Raw genomic sequence first — 20,528 nt, forward strand, 5'->3', positions numbered from 1 at the left:
GGTACTGGCATGCCAGGTCTGCAGCCTTCAGCGCCAGGTTTATGGCCCTCGCACCTCACGGTCCAACATGGACTTAGTAAGCAGTACAGGCTACTGGGGCACAGACCAACCAGAGATTGCAGGCCTGGTTGGACCATATGATGCCAGTGTCATGCTTGAGGAGGTGAAAGAAGACAAGACTGAGGAAGAGAGGCAGGCTGAAACAAAAGGGACAATGGAGGACGATGGGGCAGGACTCAAGGAAGGGGCAATGGCAATAGCGTTTAATCCTGAGGACGATCAAAGTCATATGCACAGCTCCAACTTCAAGGACTCCTGTTTGGAGATTCCCAGGGATTTAGAAGACATGCCCCTTGTTGTGTAAGGAGGTAACCCTACTTCAGTAAATCCAGTCACATACACAACTAATCAGTTTAGCTGATTTAAAATATATTAACTTGGCTTGTTTCAATCACATCCTTTCCAACAGAGATGCACCAATTGTTAAATCATGGGCAAATATAAAATAAAATAAACGAATTATATTAATGGAGATTTTTTTTAATTTTTATTTTGCTCTTTTTTTGGACAGAAATAAATAACTTTGAAAGTCTTTCAAACGCATTCATGAAACGGACACAAGGAAAGAAAAAGCTATAATAGAGTGGTGACTGTTTTCTTATTTGCTGAAGGCAGTCAACAAAGTGAGAATGGAAATTTGGTAAATAAACTGATAATTTTGTTGTTGCATCACTATTCCTGTTTATTTTCATCTTGTTAAATGTAGGGCATCATATGCAATTTACTACATTAGTGCTGACAGAATAAAGAGCTTTGGGTGCACACACCAAAAAGCATAGTTTTTGCTTAGATAAGGATACTTTTAACATGTTACATAGTTCTATATCTCGTAGTAAATCTTTAAAGCCTGGTCCTGAGTGTTCAATTAAAACAGAAAGAAAGAACGAAAGAAAGAAAGACATCATAACTTTTAAACACATAACATAGCACGGTCCATATTTGTTGTGCGCATGATTTGCATCAGTAACATAACATAGCATAATAACTTACATAATGAACAAAAAGCAGATTAACAAAAACAAGGTCAACATACATTCACAGTTTTGAAGAGATAATGGGCTAAATTGATAATAGAAATGCTGGAAACTTAACTCTGAATCTGTTTCAGCTATGTCTAATCTTTTAAATGAATTTTCAACAATTTAATTATTGGTTATAACTTAAATACTTGTAATATTTGCCAGTTTTTAAATAAATTGACCTTTGTATTGGTGTCAGTGTTTCATGAGTCAAATCAATATTTGTCAATTATGAGCCCTATACACACACACACAGACAGAGAAAGTTGTGGTCAAAAGTTTCCATACACTCGTCATGGACATTTTGAGCTTTAAATTATTTCTTTCCATTGTTGTTTTCCCTGGTCGACTGAGTCTCATCAATATACCTTCAAGGACTAAAAGAAAAACACACAAAAAACAACCAAGAACTGGATGTACTGTAGAATTTATTTTGGATTTCATAATCATACATGACCAAAAATGTGCACACAAGTTCAAATATATATATACACACCCCCCACTAATATTTGGCTACATGTTCCTTAGTTGCACCTAGACCAGATGCTTTTGGTAGCCATTAACAAGTGACAATTTGGGTGTTTTTCAAGAGCTTGGCAAAGTGGTGACACATCCAAATAACTTTTGTAAAACAGTTTCAACAGATATCAACTTCTTGAAATCTGCACATCTGTACAAAGGCTCCAAGAGATTTTACCAGCTTTGGAAAATCAATAGTTTCTTGGACTCGTAGAGTATTGGTCAATGAAATAAGTACTATCAAGCTATTTCTTCTATGCTGACAAATACAAACTATGTCTTGTTAAAAGACAACACTTTGAGCTTGAATATATACTTTTGACCCTGTGTGGATTAGAGAAAATCCAAAATGTATTTGTGCAATGGCAATTATTATTCTTAAAATTTTTAAAGATCTATACTATATAATCATTCGACAACAAAACAGGCCACAACAGTGACTACTTATAGAACTGTTATTCTGCTTGATTAAATAACATGTACAAGCCACACACCTGTCAGTAACCCAGAAAAAACCCCACCCATTCCTGTTATGATACAGTTCTGATTAAAAGTTGTTCTAAACTTCTAAACTGTATTGAACTGTATTGTACTTGAAAAATGGCAAAAAATATCATATTTTGCATGGTTGGATCTTAACAAGGATCCAAATAGAGCTTCAACATAAAACAAGAAGAAATGGGAGTGAGACATTTTTTTGGAGCATGCAATTTATTGAAACAATGCTTAAATTGAAACAGGCTGTTTTACAGCTGATCAAAAGTTTAGGGCCACATGCCTTAAAAAAGCCAAATCTGTGCAAAAATGTGGATTCATTGTCATCTTCTGTCAGGTAGTCAGACTGTTATGACGTTCTGATGGCAAAGGCAAAAAAACTTTACCTTTTTGAACGCGGTCGGGTTGCTGAACTGCATAAGCAGGGTCTCTCAGCGCAACATCACTGCCAAGGTGGGACCCAGTAAGACGGTCATTTGGAATTTCTTAAATGATCCTTAGGGTTATGGAACCAAAACGTCAAGTGGAAGACCCCCAAAAATTTCACAAGCACTGAGCTGGAGGATCCAATTGGCTGTCCGTCAATACACTGGACTATCCTCGACCCAAATTAAGGCCGTTACTGGTGCAGACTGCAGTCTCATAACCATCAGATAGCATCTGAGGCTGAAGGGCTTCAAAAACGTTACTGACATGACAAGCAGATCCCACCTGAGATGTTTTCTATGCGCCACAGTGGAGGGGGTGCCATAATGGTCTGGGGTGCTTTTTCCTTCAGTGGAACAATTGAGCTTCGGGAAGTGCAGGGGCGTCAAACGGCTGCTGGCTATGTCCTATGTGCATGTGCGTCCTAAACCTTTGATCAGCTGTCAAACAGCCTGTTTCAGTTTAAGTGTTGTTTTCAATAAATTGCATGCTCAAAAAAATGTTCTGTCTCAGTCCCATTTCTTGCACATTACATGCTCTACTTGGAATCGTGTTAAGATCCAGCCATGCAAAAATATGATTTTTTTGCCATTCTTCAAGTGAAGTGGTCTTAAACTTTTGATCAGGACTGTATATGCCCTCCTTATGCAGTCAAAATATCTCTGACCTGTCAGGGCATGGGAAAGTGATCTCTGTTTGTATGTTTTTGTGTATCGCAGATCCTGTAGATTTTGTGGTTGAGAATGCAGTATGATAACAAGGTGAGTTTACCTTTCACAGGCATCAATGGTGTGGCTAATAAATGTCCTTACCTTACTCAAACTATGTCCTAAAAAACAGACATGAGCTGCTACCATGCTGCTATTTCAGTTATGATATGTTACTGTTCTGGACATTTAAACTTAAAGAATGCCTTTTCCTTCTTAAAACCAAAGAGCACTCATGAAAATTTAAAATTCACACTTTTTAAAAGTCAATCTTTAGAATTTTACAGATTAATTCAGCATTGTTTCAGCAAACATTTTTAACACAAGACTTGGTTGTAAAACATGAACTACTATATTTAACATAGGACACTGAGAATGATTTCACATGTCACGCTTCCTGTAAGTGGTGCAAGAATCAGTCTCGAAATTTCAGCAGCGACAAACTGTCCAACCCCCAAGATCTTACTTCCTTAGAGATAGCAACTCTGCCAGACAGCAACAGCAATATTCGGCTTTTAATACACCCTGGAAGGACACAACCAACAGCTTTGAGTGTTCACCTGCGTACAGACACTGGTATGTAAATCTAAATTACTAGATTACTGATACAGTTTTGGGTCCAACTCACAGCTTGACAACTTTAAATTGATGATTATGTGAAATTGAGACATATCTATATCTATACACACACACACACCTAAAAACTAAATGTTATGTGTAAAATGTTATTAAACAACAGAGGATACATAAATGTAAATTAGATGAAAATGGTAAAAGCAGTGTTTGAAACTGGTAAATTGCGTACCCTTCAAACCTATGGTGGATTACGAGCATTTTGAGGAACTTACCATTTCCTAAAACATATTATATTGCATATCACTAAACGTTCTTTATTCAAATGATACTACTTCAGACTACGTGCTCTGACAGAATAATTTCCTCTGTTCTAGCTTCAGAGACACAGTAGCCATTCTGAGGACAGCAATGACCACAGATTTTACAAGCCTCACGTTCATATGGCTGCTGCCACTGGCAGCAAGCAATGCAGTGACATCAAGCAATGCAGTGACATCTAATCAAAGTGAAGTCTCCAGCTCTGTGGTAACTGTAGAATCATTCTCTCACAATGAGTTGACAACACATACTCAGGCATACTCAGAGAAAATACCTGCCACGAAAGACGCACAACGAAGAAGTCAAACAATGCCCTCGAATACGATCCTACCTAATACTAAGACAGCACCAGCTCCTACCAGTTCTGCATCGCCTCACTTAAACAGTACTTCCATGGAATCCTTAACAGAAATACAATCTACAGTCATCAAATCTTCAATGACAGATCTAACTGGCACCCCAGCAACACCTACAAGTGTAACTCCAGTGATAATCAACTCAACCCAAAGCCAGAAGACATTAAGCACACACGTTAGGAGGCACACAAACCCCTATCCACCTACATTTTCACCGAAGTCTACAAAACTCATCTCTACTACTAACACATTTACCACACCTGAAGAAGACAAGTCTGAAAGCATGAGTCCAGCTACAGGTGATGATGTGAAACATTCCACAGGCTTATACAAAACTTCAACATCCATCAACAATATCAGAAAAAGGAAAATACAAGAACCTTCAGAAACAAAGAAAACTAACCATGGTAAAGTAGTGGCCGGACTAATCGGTGGATCCCTGTTAGTGATGATGGTAGGATTCCTGATCATCTTTATTAAGAAACGGAAGCTTCAGAAGCAGCAGGTATCAACTACAGACTGGGCGGGTCCTTCGCCATTTCTAGAGGGTGGAGCTAACAATGGCCAGGTAACAATGAGGCCACCTAACCGAATTTCTGTAGCCAGCTTTCTACCTGCAAGACTGTCCAAAAGATTGTCCTTGCTTCCGGAAACAGATGAGGAGTTAGAAGACATGACTCAAGTTACTACATTTGGAGATAAAAACCAGGGGACCACATTTGGCCAAACAGTTGATGGAAATGATGGACCAGAAAGCAATGGGACTAATGCAGTTTTTCCTGAAATGAAAACCACAGTAGACATCGGACCAGAAAGCAATGGGACTAATGCAGTTTTTCCTGAAATGAAAACCACAGTAGACATCGGACCAGAAAGCAATGGGACTAATGCAGTTTTTCCTGAAATGAAAACCACAGTAGACTTCGCAGAGACTGCTGAAAACTGTGTTTCGGCTGTCTCTTTGCAAACTAACAACCCTGTGTCCACAAATAATTCAAGCCTCCGTCAAGACCTTTCTGCAAATCAGTCAAATCAATCTGAAGTCATGGAAAATATGTCTGAACAAATGAACAATGCCCTTATGGAACCTTAAGCGAACTTGATCTCTAAACAAATCCAGCAGATGTAGGGTACCAGTTATAACACCCTTCATTGGTTTCCTGGTAGCAGCAAAGGTAACTACAAAAACAGGAAACCATGTTGTTAGTGCATTCGGAAATAATTGAGATTGTGTGATGTTAACCATGATTTCTACAGCAAAACCTGAAGAACAACATAGTAAGGTTGATTAATTGTAGTTTTCTGTGTTAGTAAGAGTAGGAATATGCAAAATAATAATCATACGCTACATGTAGGGGCATTTTCTTGCTGCTAACAGATAATAACATTGCACAGCAAGCAGTTTTATTTACACTGTGTCATGTAACAGTGTGAATAAATACCATACCATGATGTGAACAGGAAGCTTCCTTTTTAACATTCATGTGAATAAGATCTGTCTCATTTCAAATATCATTCAGTTCGCTTGGCCACATCAAAAGCAAGCTCTGGTACATACATGCCTATCTTAATAATATTCGTTTTGCACAATATGGCATATGCAATAGAAAAGTAAGAAAACTAAATATCCCCCAATAAAATTTCCTGTACTTACAATTGCATGTAAGAATCTGGAGGTGCGCTATGGCTTTAGTTTCGTTTAAATGACATTCAGAACCTTTCTGCAAACGTTACTTTTTATCTTTAATTCCAAAAACAATTAAGCTTATGTAAACCTCAGAAGCACGTTTCTCAGGCAGCCTTTTATAATTTAGTTCAACATTAGTAACAGTGGAGCTTGTACAACTAATATAATGCAAATAAATTGTTTTAGCTCTCTGCTCAATTTGCAGAGAATTAAATTATTTCAAAAGAAATAATTTAAAAAATTTTCAATAACCTTTTTAAATTTCTTAAATAATTAAAATAATTGTTCCATTGTTCACAATTGGGTTGTTTCTTTACAATCACATTTGGGAAAGACAAACAAAAACCCCTCATTACTCTAATTTTCCATTTCTGTTTCTCACTTACATAGCGTGGCGTTTTTAGTCAGCAATGGACCTAGTTGCGCAACCACATTTAGTTTAATATGGCAATACTGATCATCATTTAAGTTGATTAGAATGCTAGGTATTAAAAAATATTAAGAGAAAACTATTTTATGTTTAACAATTATCCATTTGATAATTATCCAGTACTTTTTGAGTTAATAAATTAAATTGCATAAAACCACAAAGCTTTCAAAGACTAATCATTGATCGTTGTCTTTACAAGTTTTACTTCTCTGGCGTGGTAGTATAAGTATAGGTGCCACCATCATAAAACAGAAACTCAGACGGGACCTGAAGTATCTGTGTGATGGCCATAATAAGAGCTGTACCAATTCTCCAAATAATAAGGGAAGGAGGGTAAATTCTTCCTTTATTGGTTCCTTTAGCATAGTGTACACTGGACCATCCTTTAAGAAAAGGGAGGAGAAAACACCACTCCATAATTCACTGAGATGGCCCATCTGACCATTCATGACAAAACACAATATAATTTAAAAAAAAGTTGCTCAGCTCTGGTAAATGTTATCTGTGAGTGCCTTTCCCCATTTTCATTGAATATCCTCCTGATATAGTTTTTAACAACAGTTCATTAAATTCACAGCTGAAAGAAGAACCTCACACTGCTGCAATAAAAACTACTTCTGATTGAACTGTAGCCTTGCACGAAGAACACAGAATGCTATATAAGCTCAAGATCTATATTAATTAATAATAGTACTTAAGGTTCTGTGCAACTGGTGCTAATCAGTAAAGTCCTTTGTTATATTGCAGTCTTTAGTATAATTTTACTCCAGAATAGTCTGCTGGAATAAGTGATAGATAGCACTGCCTTAACAGGCATGATAAAATTAGTTACCTAGTATCACAACAGTAAAATATAACAAATAAGATGAATTTAATTTTAGATGCTATGGGACAGATTTACTAAGTGAGACAAATTACTGTGATGTCGCAATTGCTGGGGGATCTATTAAGAATGTGCTTTATTTTTATAAAAAGATGCAGTTAACTGCAGTAAAAACCAGCCTTGTGCCAAGAGCAAATTAGTGGCTCAAAATTCCAGTTTAAGCTCAGGTTTCACACAAGTGTTGCTCTCTGAAAACAGCGTGGCAATTCGGATAAATGTGAGGAAGCTGAAAGAGAATCAATATCCTTTTGATTTAAGAAAATAAGTCTTTCTATGCAAGTGCTTTCTATCTAACATTCACACGCAATCATACTCCAAACTGATGCATCGGAGAGCAACGGGGGTGTTAGTATCTTGTGAAAGGATATTTGGCATGCGAACTGTAGGGATGGAACCCCTAACCTTCAGATTAGCAGATGACCTGCCTTATTACCTGAGCTAAGATGTACAGAGAACACAAAACATTATTTACCATCAGATTATGAGTCATCTTGTGTTACTGTGTCATGTGCATGAATGCATGCATTGCAGTTTTAATAGCACATTGCAACATTCAGGCATAAACCTAACACACTAACACCTATTTCTTACACATTCAGCAGAGAAAAGTTGCTTGGTGTGTGCGCAAAGTTCATTTCTGCTTTTTCATGAAAACAGTGTAACCGAGGAGCAATAGGTGGGGCTCACAGTCTGATGGAAGGACCAGTGGAAACTCTGCATGCAGATTATCTTGCCATATTTAATCTGCATGTTTAGTAGCCTTGGAATTTGAAAACTGATGATAATTCTAGTCATGATGCTTTTACTAGCCTGTAAATGTGTAGTGGCTTAATTTTAATCAGCAAAGTCCACAGGTCTACACAATTTTTAAAAACAGGGATTTGCTTTGCTTTTGCTTTGAAAAGAAAATGCAAACCATGATGCAAAGTGGTTTATGTATACTCATCATAGATATGAATGTAAAGGTAATTTGGAGCTTTTAATGTTTCCTTTGAACTGTTCTTTCTAGTGTGATATGATTGTACAGAACACAGCTTTAAGAACTTTATAAAAAAAACATTATGTGTGCAGGGTTTGATTTATTTAGAATTTTCTAAAACACAGGATCATAAAACAAAGTTGTGGTATTTCATGTGTCGTATACTAAATCAAGTGTGCTGAGTCCAAATCTGTAGTCGGATTTTGTCTAGGATGTCAGGTTCTGAAGTTATACACAGTATCAATGGCTATTCATACAGACAGAAAAGGAAACTGATTTTATAGTCGTTATATGGGCACTGTACATAACTAAATTTTGATTTAAAACTGTGAGAGATTACAAAAACTTGTACACTTTACCAAACGTGTAAATAGATAGTTCACTTGAGTGTTTATGGAATGTACATACACTGTTAAAAAGTGCTGTAGGCACTTGCTTTTGCGCTTGTGAGTCTCTGCTGTTGACCGCTGCAGAAGCCAGCAGTAATTGCCCATCATTATGGGGTTGAAGTGGCCTTGATATCTTTTCTCCATGCTGGCAATATCCTGGTGGAATTGTTCTCCATGTTCATCACTCACACCACCCAAATTTGGAGTGAAACCCCCCCGCTATAAATGCATTTTGAGTCACATTCAGCAGCAGAGTTGCTGATATGCTGCTAACATGTTGCTTACAAGTTCAACATAGTTTTCAGCCTGATGGTTGCCAAGAAAGTTTTGCACAACTAGCACAGATGCATCCCAAGCGGCGAATTCATGTTCAGTTTGGATCTGAATGTGTCATCATGCATCATTTAGCGGATTTCAGGACCAACAAAAATTTCTACTTTTAGCATCAGTTTTGGTTTTTCCAAATGGAATGGAAGCCATTTCCATTACGATCCATTGCCAAGACAAAGTTTTTCATTAGGCCTAGTTTAATGTGAAGTGGCGGAAAGTACACTTTTAGTGGATCAACTAGTGATGCATGTAGCACATTGTATCGGCCAACAGTTTTTTTTTCTCTTTCCGACAACATAGTATTTTTTTCTATTGCATAAAATATTTTATTCTATTGTATATAGCATCTTATTCTTAATATCTTATCCTATTCTATTGTTATTCTTAATTTTTGCTACTGTAACTTTGCACTGTCCACTTTCTGCTGTGACACAACAGATTTTCCACATGTGGAACTAATAAAGGTTTATCTCATCTAACTCTGGGTGGCTACTGCTTCACTTTGTAATGATTGCGATCATCACGAATGTTCCATAGGCACAGAAAGCACATGTGTTCTGTGTACCCCAACTGTAGACCCAACAGCAGTGCCACAACCTTCAGGTCATCACAAATATTCCAGTTGATCAGCTTCAAAATGAGTTCCATTGACTCATATGTCTCTTTCATTCCCACAAGCAAGTAATCCTCATAGCATCAAAAGTAGACATACAAGCTCAAATGAATTCATACGCTAACATAAATCTTCTTGTTAGTGACCGCGATTGATGAACTGGCAGTTTCTTTTTTCCAGCATAAAAGGCTTTGTTTGACCGCACTGACTGGCTAGGCCAATACTCAGAAGAATGATAAAGTCCAAGCAACTCAGTGAAGATCTAAGAAGGAGAACTGAAGATTTACAAAAACTGGGAGGAACTCTTCCCATGAGTTGGACATAGAAACAACTTTGCGATCCCGTTCTCTCAGTCAATACCCAAAGCTCTTGACTATAGGTGAGGGTAGGGATGTAGGATCAACCGGTAAATTGGGAGATTCGCTTTTATCATAACAGGATGTCTGCATCACTGCAGCTCCAGCCCAAATCCATCTGTCAATCTCTTACTCCATTCTCTTCCACTTAAGGCAGCAACTCATCCCTGACCCAGAGTGAGCACTTGGACCCTTTGCCGCCTGAGGACCATGGACTCAGATTCTAATTTCTGCTGCCTCGAAATCAATAATCTAACAGAACCACATCATCTTCAAACAGCACCCCACTTAGTGACTCCAAGAAGACTGGGTTCTCTGAACAGCCACCAGTGAGAACCCAAACACACTGGCAGCAAGCCAATACCCTGCCAGCTCAAAGAAACCATTAAAAAGGTATATATATATATATATATATATATATATATATATATACCGAAAGCACTGTATCGAACGGTTCAATATCGATATGAGTATCGTTGCACCCCTAATAAATAAATAAATAAATAAATAAATATATATATTAGTGCTGTCAAAATTATCGCGTTAATTGTTAAGATCAACGCGAAATGTTTAATGCATTAAAACAATTTATCGCTGATTTTGTTTTTTTATTAATTTCCTGTAATCTAAGACCTTTAAATTCATGAGCACCTCTGGAGGAGGGGGCAACAGTGTGCTATGCTGGCGTTTGGCCTGACAGAAATGATTAGAAGAAGAAGAAGAAGTGACACCATGCTACTATCTAGCTAACACTAGCTAACACACGCAAGCATGGACGAGGGCGGACTTTTGGGTGGAAAGTTTCTCTTTAAGAAGTTGCCTGATGGCTTGTTGGACAAAACGAGAGTAAGATGCACAATTTGCAACGCTGAATTCAAGTACCACAGAAGCAGTTCATCACTGGCGTATCACCTGAGAGCAAAACACCCAACTGAATCCACCTCTACGGGACCTCGCCAGTCTACGCTTCAGGAGTATGGTGCTTGTGGACGAATAACAAAAAATGTGAGAGAAAAGGTAACCAATTCCTTGGTTGTTTGGATAGCTAAAAACTCCCGACCAGTTAGCATAGTAGAAGATGATGGACTGAGAGAAGTCATTCGTGCTGCATCAGGAGATGAGTGTTACAATCTGCCCTCGAGAGGAATCATTGTGTCGAGACTGCACACTTTGTATGGGGACCAGAGGGCTCAGCAGTCCAGCAAGCTTGTGCAAGTAAGGAATATCGCTCTCACCGGAGACCACTGGACTTCGGTGAACAACGATAATTACTTAAAATATAAAGAATAAAAAAATGTAATTGGAGCCAGGCTATTAATAAAGTAATTGAGATTAATCGCAATTAATAACAGAAAATTGTGAGATTAGTTAGTTAACTTTTTTTAATCTATTGACAGCACTAATATATATATATATATATATATATATATATATATATATATATATATATATATATTATTAGGGGTGCAACGATACTCGTATCGATATTGAACCGTTCGATACAGTGCTTTCGGTTCGGTACGCATATGTATCGAACAATACAAAATTTTATCAACTTTTCTTCTGACGATGCTGTCTGTGTTGACAGCTCAGTGGATCTGCGTTCGACTACTCCGCCTAGGCTGCACTGTCGAGTGCAGAGCCACTGAGCGCAGCGCAAGCTAGCAAGACAGAAGCTAAGCTCGTTGCAACATGGCAACTGCCTCAACGCTACCCGAAATTGAACCTCCCCCACCCTCATTCAGATCTGGCGTTTGGAACTATTTTGGTTTTCATGTGACGTATGACCCTGAAGGTAAGCGCGTCATGGACTAAAGTAAAACAGTATGTCGGATGTGCCACACAATGCTCAATTGGTGGGAACTAGTGCGTTAGCGCAGTTAGCTTGTTAACGTGCTGACGCCGTCCAGCCCCACGCACGGGGCGATCCCCGGTAACTCGTTAACGGAGATTTGCCGCGTTATGGCATTAATGTCATTTTAACGAGATTAACGCTGACAGCACTAGTGGGAACACAACGAATATGACTGCACATTTACGCCGACATCATCCTAGTGCAAAGACAAGTGGAAACAGACAAAAACAACAAGCATGCATGCTACAAACTTTACCCGAGTCATTTAGACAGCCGTTAGCACAGGATTCTCCTTATGGGGACCTGATATGTTTAATATGCTGCTGAGAATATAGCCCAGAAGAAGCGTATAGTATAGCTTTTATTTTGGAAAGAGCCATTTCTCTGTAATAAACTCTCTTTTCCAAAGATGAGCGATTCCTCGATCAGATAGATTAGATTTATTTTTTTATTACTTTGTTGTTTCAGCAACATTCAATTTAAAAACTGTACTTTTGAGTTAAAATATATATTTCTAATTTTAATAAATGACAAATTAAAAAGGCATGAACATTTTTTTGTATTGAAAAAATATCGAACCGTGACACGGTATATATATGCACACACAAACACACACACATGTCGAGTTATTGCTTGCTTCATCAGCAGTAGGCTTGGCTTGCTGCTGCAATTCTCTCTCCTCCCTAACCTGGAGCTCCAGCTGCATCAGGAGCCTGCAGAGCAGTAAACAGGACACAGCACCAGCGACAGAAGGTAGTATTGTATACTGCCACACAACAACCAGAAACAGGAATCTGAGAGTCTTGAGCAGCAAAGAGAAGCACAAAGAAAGGACACAACAAGAGCTTGAGGAGGAAACGAGAAGAAAAAAGGAAAGATGATAAACAGACACTAGAAAGCATAAGGTGAGTGATTTTAAACGGGGAGATCCACATGCACATGATGGCTGCAGTAAATTAATGTAATGTAGTGCTGGCTCATGATAAAGCTAGTCTGTGCTCTGTCGCTATGCAGATTTTTTTCTTTTACTATTCCATGGAGGCATTGACAAAGTCACATTATAGTACTTAAATATAGAAGCTAGCAACGTAAAGCACAGTCATAGCAGTGGCAACTGCTATCATCAAGCACATAAAGCGACACCTTGAAGAAATTTCCAGAATATATTTATCATATTCAGTGCTTGTGATCGAGTAGTCTTTAGATCAGAATATGAACTGCAGTTGTGGAAACACAGTTTATTGGCTTGAATGAACTGAATGTCACTGCAGCATTCTGAGCGCATGTCCTACTGGCACATCTTCAAGCTGGTTGCTACTTAAAACCACCCTACTTCAGTATGGCAACAGTACTGAGAAGAGAGTCTGATGAGTTTAAGTGGTGAATTCACAATGCACGTGCCATTTCTGCAGTCATTCACTTACATTTAATGCTATTTGTTAGTAACTAATTTTCTTAAACACCATCAATGATATTACATAGCAATAATGTTACTGACTTAGCTCAATGACTGTTTTGGTCAGAAGAGCAGTCTGAATTGACAAGACATTAAAATTGATCTCTGAAGGCAAGATTAAAGGCTGCTAAGGACTCAATTTGAAGATAAAATGCCAAAATGCTGAAAATGTTAACTGGTGGGCCACAGTTAAAAGTTCTCAAAGACAAGACCAAAGAGTCACATTTAGGAATCCAATATATGATGGAGGGTCACTCAGTAAAAATGCACTTTAGGTTTGTGTTTTTAATATTTTTAATGAAATTATGGTTTCTATTGATATTTGTATTTATAGTTTTGTCACATAGAACTGTGACTAATATAGTATACAGTTAATATGGATCTTCTCTAATGAGCTATGTACAATGATCTATGATTACAACCTTCAAACACCTCTGAGCTACAGTGAAACTTGGTGTCATTCTGCTATATTATTGTATCATATGCACTGTAGATGCTGTTGCTACATTCGGGCATTAGCTCAAGTATTGCATCACAATCATATTCATGATTATTTTGGTCAATACTCAAGTTAAAATCTTTTAGGACAATTATTCACTTGCCTTTTGACATATAATGCATTCGACCCCCCCCCCAAAAGATTTTCTAACTGAAATACCTACACACAATCAACAAAAGACTGATGGTGATTAAGCACCGTGTTCTCCATAAACATGGGATGCGACTGCAGCCCAGCCCTGTCACAAGCATACAAAAAATAATACTGTTAGATCAACTTGATTCATGTATACCTACTTCCTATCACATCAGAAGTACATAAAGTTACATGGACTGGTTCTCATATATTGCTTTTCTACCGTACCTGAGTAGTCAAAGCGCTTTATACAACTTGCCTCATTCACACAATAATAAAAGCATTGTATGCTTTTCCTACAACAGCTCTTGCTTTCTAACGGTTATACCTGTTCATAGTCCAGTGGATGCATAGAAGAGCAACTTGGAGTTATGTATATGTGGCACGCAGACGGGAGCAGGGATCAAACCACCCACCTTCAGATTAGTAGACATCCTGCCCTACCTCCTGAGCTATAGTAACTGCATTTTTAAAAAAATTCACTTAAAATATATTCTGTCAGTACACTTGCCAAAGATATCTGGACTACGTCAGCAAAAAAAATCTAATTTCAGTAAATAATCTGACATTTCCGTCAGATTCTTACAGAGAAATATAGAATATTTGAAACAATGGAAGTATTCATTTAAAGTTTAAATATTACGAAATTTCATGTGCTAGAACTAGCCAGCTTGATATCTAACCTACTACTTTAAAAACTTGTCTCACTTCTAGAGCTCTAAGCATGCCTGTATGCTCTGCATCTGTGCTCTACCTACTCCTCTTGCTGCTGTGTGGGCTGCTGGGAGGCTGGGTGCTGTCCATCTGCCCCGCTGCCTGCTCCTGCAGTGGAGGCCATCGTGTTGTGGACTGCTCTTCACGAGGCCTGACCAAGTTACCGCCTGGTCTGCAGCATAACATTCGCTTTCTCAACCTTTCTTTTAACAGGTAAGCTCCTGCACCTCTCAAATGCTCCACTTTTAGACATTATATTACATGACTCACTTTTAGATACATGTGCATGTAACAGGTAACAGAATAAGTAGCATATGGTTAAGCAGAAATTTACTTAACTAGAGGATCTGACTGTTAAAATATATAGCTGTCCCAGATAAGCGTCCTGAACTTGTAAATTAATAATAATAGATTTTTACATACACACTCACAAGTCTTTAAAAGCCTTTAAGGAACTTCTAAAAATGAACTTGGAACTAATAGCAACTGTTCATAACAGAATAAGAATAACTTGATTGTTGATTGAGCTCATATATCTGACATCACTCATCTGCTACTTATATGAGATGAAAAAAACTGATATCCGTTTTTTTGTTCCATAAAGATTTTGTAAAGTGGGTGATCAAAATTATTCAGAATGGCTTCTAATGGATTTAGTATGCATCTTTCCACCATCTCCCCCCGTATGGCTCAAATTACAGCAATTACAGCTTACACTAGTAGGTCCAGTCTTCATGCATCCTTGTTTCTGACACTGGCTTCCCAGTAGAAGTGTGCAGCATAGAACAGTTAGTGCCACAGACTGAAAGAACATCTGCAGCAATTTACTGCAGATTTCAAGAGATCTTGGTTTCCTTAAAAAAAAAAGAGAGAGAGATGGCTCCTGTATTCAGGACCAGTTTAGTTTGTTGTATAGGTGTAAACCTAGATATTTATATTTTGTTACCATCTCTATGTCCAAGCCACAAACTTTCACAGGCTGGAAAGGAGGCCTGTATCTTTGGTAATCTACTATCATTTCCTTTGTCTTAAAGGTGTTCAATATGAACACAGTATGAGTAGTTTTTTTTAACTCCAGATGATCAAGGCTTTTACAAGATCCCAATATTCAGACTCCTGTCATACTTCTGTGCTTATAATCATGCTATATGGTATCAACTGATATTTATTAAGCGCTTCTCTAATCCTTCTAAGCACTCAGAGTGTTTTTACACTAGCAAACATTCATGCTTTAGCTTTTTTAGCCATTTGATTATTCATCAATCCAATTAGCAATATTACCATTCTATTACAATTATGATGGTGATAAATATGACGATTAAATATGACATTCTTTTGGCAGCTTGCACGGTGTGGACAACCAGCTCAGCCACTATGCCCATCTGCGCACCCTGGATCTGTCCTACAACCGCCTGGAGAGTCTCCCCCCTGCCCTGCCACGGTCTCTGTGGGACATTCGAGCAGCAGGGAACCATCTACGCTCTCTAGACAAAAATGACACAGCCTACCACTGGAACCTGAAAGTACTGGATCTATCAGATAATGAGCTAGAGAGAGTGGTCTTTATCAATAACACACTGTTGAGTCTACAGTCTCTTAACCTCAGTCATAACAGGTTTTGGACAGTGCCCACAAACATGCCACACAATCTGGAGATCATTGACTTGTCACATAACTATCTGTTGCAGATCCTGCCCGGATCGTTGGATCGACTGCCCCGACTGGCCCAGTTTTATTTGCATGCTAACCGCTTCACCTGGCTGTCTGAGGGAATCTTTGATGACCTAATAGGACTGGAGATTATTACTCTTGGGGATAACCCCTGGGCTTGTGAAGAAGAAGAACACATAACAAAGCTCCTTAGATGGTCAGAGAAAACCCGTGCAACCGTTTTGGGGTGCCCCTGTTATACAAGACCCATCTGTGGGCAATCCCATTTACCAGTAACCGGAAGGGAAAGGCACTCAGCTCGGTTTACGGAGCCACCACTCTGGGTTAACAACAGAAGTGAAGGGCAGGATGTTCAATTGCCCCCAAGGACTGTAGAGAACACACCTAACTATCAGGCGAAGTCTCCACTTGTTGACAGTGGAATGTATCAGGGCAAAGCAGGTATGAATGAATCTGGGGATCACATCTGGACATCTTCAACAAGTATGGATAGGTTTTCTTCACACACAAGCACAACAGAACATCCAAGGTCTTTAACCAATAAGCCTAAACTAACTCGTTTATATAATGAAGGCTGCAAACTGGACATCAAAACTCAACAAACAGTCATTCTGTCTGTTATAGTCATGACAACTGCACTCACCACCATCTAAACTACAATACACATAGTGTAACAGTTATTAGAATCTTGTGGACACTAAATCTATAAGTAATTTCCTGTATGTAGCAGTTCCATTTTCATTTGCCATATAAAAACTGTTGCAACTGTTGTTATCATCATGACAATATCTCTTAAAATCCTGTACACAAAGAAAAATGTCAGAGGTAAACATCTAGGTTATTGCTTGAACACATGCTGCTGGGTTCATTTATTAGTTGATTCCTAATCAATGCTATTGTGCTGTTTTGGTCCTACCAAGGCATTTAGAACAGTGCTGTTCTAAATACAAAATGCTTTCCAATTTACCAGTTAAAGACTAGCAATAGGACAGTGTGTAATACACACACGTGAGCATGTTCTCCTCCCGTTCCACTATGGGGACTGCCCAACTGCCTGCAGAGAGTCTGTTGTCAGACGGAAGCAGTGTTTAAAGCATGTGAGCCAATCTGTGAGACAGTTTTTCTCATGTTGTTGCTGTTGGTGAGTCAGCCAGCCGCAAAGGAGAGTGAAGCTATAACATATAAAGAGCTCAAGTGAGATCGAGTGTTAAACATAGTGAAAAGTGTGCACTACGGCAACTGTGCGTTTCATGCTGTATTTTTTAATTTCTGAAGTTTTTTTCCCCCCAGTTCTTCTGTTCCGAGTGAACTCGACTATCGCTATTGCTTCCTTCTCTATTCCAGGCTACTGGTCAACCAATCAACTTTCAGCAGTCACATCTGCATGGGAGGACTGCATGGGAGTGTGTCTTGGGTGGGTGAAAACCCCTCTTCACCCCTGTGCCAGACTGAAAAATGTATGCGAATGAAGACATTTGCAGGACTGCAAATTCCACTTGTGAAACTGAAAGAGGAACGCAAACAGGAATTTGAGTCTCAAACAACACTTTACCAAGAGAAACCTACAAGTTGTATCGCAAGCATTATTTAATTGTGAGCAGCAACAACTTCTCAAGTACAAAATACCTAACTTTCATGTTTGTACTGTGTGTAAAATGTGATGGACAACCTTGTGACCCGTATAAAGTTTGGATGATGTTTCTGCGATAAAGTATGGCTGAGCAGGAGGGCTCCAAAGTGGCCTGGCTTGGTGCTCTTTTTCAGAGGTTTTTCCATTCAAATGAATTGGAAAAATTTGTTGAGAATGTTGCAAAAACTATGTGACGAATAGCTACCAAAAACGGTTTACATTGGCATCCTCAAAAGAGTGACCTTTATCCTTTAGATGCAGATGTACATTTGAGTCTTGTCCGGTCGAGGTGGCTCTTCTATGTTGTGCCATACATTTATGAAGTGGCTGTTGGGTTTGTTGAACGTAGAGGTCTGTTGTTTAGTTTGTCTTTGGGACAAACCAGTTTTTGTCAGAGTGTGCGTCAGTTTCTTTGATAAACTGGCTACATAAGGGATGACATTTTTGTTCTGTTTGTCATTCTGTTTCTCCCTATTTGGTGTCTGACCTTGTTTACTGTGCATCTTTGCTGATTTGATTAAAGCCCATGTTGGGATAAAAACATGTTTTAAGAGCTTTCTTTACATGTGTGTGTTCCTTTTCTTTCCCTTCTGCCTTAGAGGGAACATTTTCTGACCAATATTGCTGGATCACTTCTAGTTCCAGAGGGTGGTTGGAGTCAAAGAGTAGGTACCAGGCTGTGTGTGGGCTTCTGGTAAACTTCAATGTTGAGGTGTCCATTCTTCTCAATGTCCAGGATGCCAATGTTCACATTGTGGACAAAGAGGACAGATGGTTTGAAAGAGGAGTGAAAGAAGCCATCTATGTCCACTGTTAACGACCATCCTTGAACAGAGGGGGTTGCTTATCACACCAACTGGTCTGCCACTTATAATCCAGTTTTGAGATCCCTTCCCAGATGCTTTAACGCCCACTCACGTCTTGTGTCAGTTGATCTCAATAAGTCACATGATAGGGTGAGGCAAGGTCTCACAATGGTTTTTACCCAAAACCTCTGATGATAATGATCCACACCCTTTTTCACACTTTGGCTCATGCGATGAAGCACATGATCAACAGTGCTCAACAACTCTAACTCCCACCAGGGCTCAAAATCTGGGACTCTCCACCATGTGATGTAACAAGTAGTATAACAAATTACTTTTTCAGAGGAGTAATTAAGTAACTTACTGCATTACTTTGAAAAAAGTGTTCTGTATGTGTAACACTGACTTTTTAAAATAACGACTCAACACTGATCACAACAAAGAGGGAAAATACCCCAACAAACATGCACAAACATTTGACCCACAGCATGCAATTAATCTGCCAGTGACAACCGATAAGGAATCAAAAAAATAAGTGATATCAATAATGGAATCGAAATTCCTAAATCCTTCATTAATCCCATCCCTGGGTGTTATTACACAAAGACAGAGAGGAGATTCCAACCAATCAACAAATGATATTCAAATGAGCAAGGGTGTGAGCACCCCTGTGTCTGTCATGTCTTTGAGAGAAGCGGTTTGTAAAAAATGGCTTATAAAAATGGAAACTGCCGTTTCTAAATGAAGGTGTTTATTATTCGGGGGAAACAAATCCAAACATAGATGGCCCTGTGTGCAAAGGTGATCCCTCCCCTGCCCCATTATAACATAAATTAACTTTGGAAAGCTGGGTTCAGTTTCTCTGGTCACACCTAGCCTTGATTACTGATACACTTCAATCAAGAAATTTAAATAGGACCTGCCTGACAAAGTGGAGTAGACCAAAAAGATCCTCAAAAGCCATACATCATGTCACGAGCCAAGGAAACCCAGGAACAAATGAGAAACAAAGTAATTGAGGTCCCTCAGTCTGGAAATGATTATAAAGCCATTTCTAGAGCTGTGGGACTCCAGTGAGCACCATTATCCACAAAAGGCAAATACATATAACAGTGGTGAACCTTCCAAGGAGTGAATTGCTGACCAAAATAACCTTAAGAACGAAGCGAGGACTCATCCAAGAGGTCACAAAACACGCCAGCACAACATCCAAAGAACTGCAGGGCTAACATCAATGTTCATGACAAATTGGGCAAAAATGGCCTTCATGGCAGAGCTCCAAGATGAAAACCATTGCTGTGCAAAAGGAACATAGAAGGTCATCACAGTTTTACCAGAAAACATGTTGATGACTGTATTCTCTATACTGACAAAGACAAAAGTTGTACCTTTGGAAGGTTTGAGTCCCATTACATCTGGTGTAAAACTAACACAGAATTTCAGAAAAGGATCATCATGCCAACATTAAAATAGGGTGGTGGTAGTGTGATGGTCTGGGGCTATTTTGCTGCCTTAGCACATGGAAGACTTGCTGTGTTATATGGCACCACGAATCTTGCTTTCTACCAACACATCCTGAGGAAGAATGTCCGATCATCTGTTTGTGACCTCAAGCTGAA

At 38.8% G+C, this 20,528-nt stretch overlaps 3 protein-coding genes across 10 annotated transcripts in view; 2 read left to right on the top strand and 1 right to left on the bottom strand.

Moving 5' to 3' along the window:
- nf1a (neurofibromin 1a) overlaps window positions 1-20,528 on the bottom strand; it is a 140,492-nt gene that overhangs the window by 26,829 nt on the left and 93,135 nt on the right. The window lies entirely within an intron of this gene.
- evi2b (ecotropic viral integration site 2B) lies at window positions 272-9,653 on the top strand. 2 transcript variants are annotated; one of them, XM_085244847.1, is made up of 3 exons: window positions 272-368; window positions 3,239-3,280; window positions 4,177-9,653. In XM_085244847.1, the coding sequence occupies exons 2-3, from the start codon at window positions 3,270-3,272 to the stop codon at window positions 5,567-5,569; spliced, it is 1,404 nt and encodes a 467-aa protein (XP_085100973.1). In that variant the 5' UTR covers window positions 272-368; window positions 3,239-3,269; the 3' UTR covers window positions 5,570-9,653. The 2 variants fall into 2 exon arrangements, with proteins under 2 accessions (XP_085100973.1, XP_085100974.1); XM_085244848.1 differs by lacking the exons at window positions 272-368; window positions 3,239-3,280 and adding an exon at window positions 3,323-3,802.
- Window positions 11,999-18,644, top strand: omg (oligodendrocyte myelin glycoprotein). Of its 4 annotated transcripts, none has more exons than XM_085245036.1 (4): window positions 11,999-12,903; window positions 14,803-15,015; window positions 16,145-16,914; window positions 17,818-18,644. In XM_085245036.1, the coding sequence occupies exons 2-4, from the start codon at window positions 14,813-14,815 to the stop codon at window positions 17,940-17,942; spliced, it is 1,098 nt and encodes a 365-aa protein (XP_085101162.1). In that variant the 5' UTR covers window positions 11,999-12,903; window positions 14,803-14,812; the 3' UTR covers window positions 17,943-18,644. The 4 variants fall into 4 exon arrangements, with proteins under 4 accessions (XP_085101162.1, XP_085101163.1, XP_085101160.1 ...); XM_085245037.1 differs by having other exon boundaries at window positions 16,145-16,325; window positions 16,491-17,940; XM_085245034.1 differs by having other exon boundaries at window positions 16,145-17,940.

This window comes from Mchenga conophoros, linkage group LG14 (genome assembly GCF_057382185.1).
Source record: "Mchenga conophoros isolate Kocher_MC1m ecotype Shallow Benthic linkage group LG14, M_conophoros_male_GT1.1, whole genome shotgun sequence".
In the NCBI taxonomy this organism is placed as follows: domain Eukaryota; kingdom Metazoa; phylum Chordata; class Actinopteri; order Cichliformes; family Cichlidae; genus Mchenga; species Mchenga conophoros.

Coding starts and splice junctions, on each gene's coding strand:
- omg (XM_085245034.1), top strand. CDS start 14,813: ATGCCTGTATGCTCTGCATCTGTGCTCTACCTACTCCTCTTGCTGCTG. Junction 15,016..16,144: donor CTCAACCTTTCTTTTAACAG/GTAAGCTCCTGC, acceptor TTCTTTTGGCAG/CTTGCACGGTGTGGACAACC.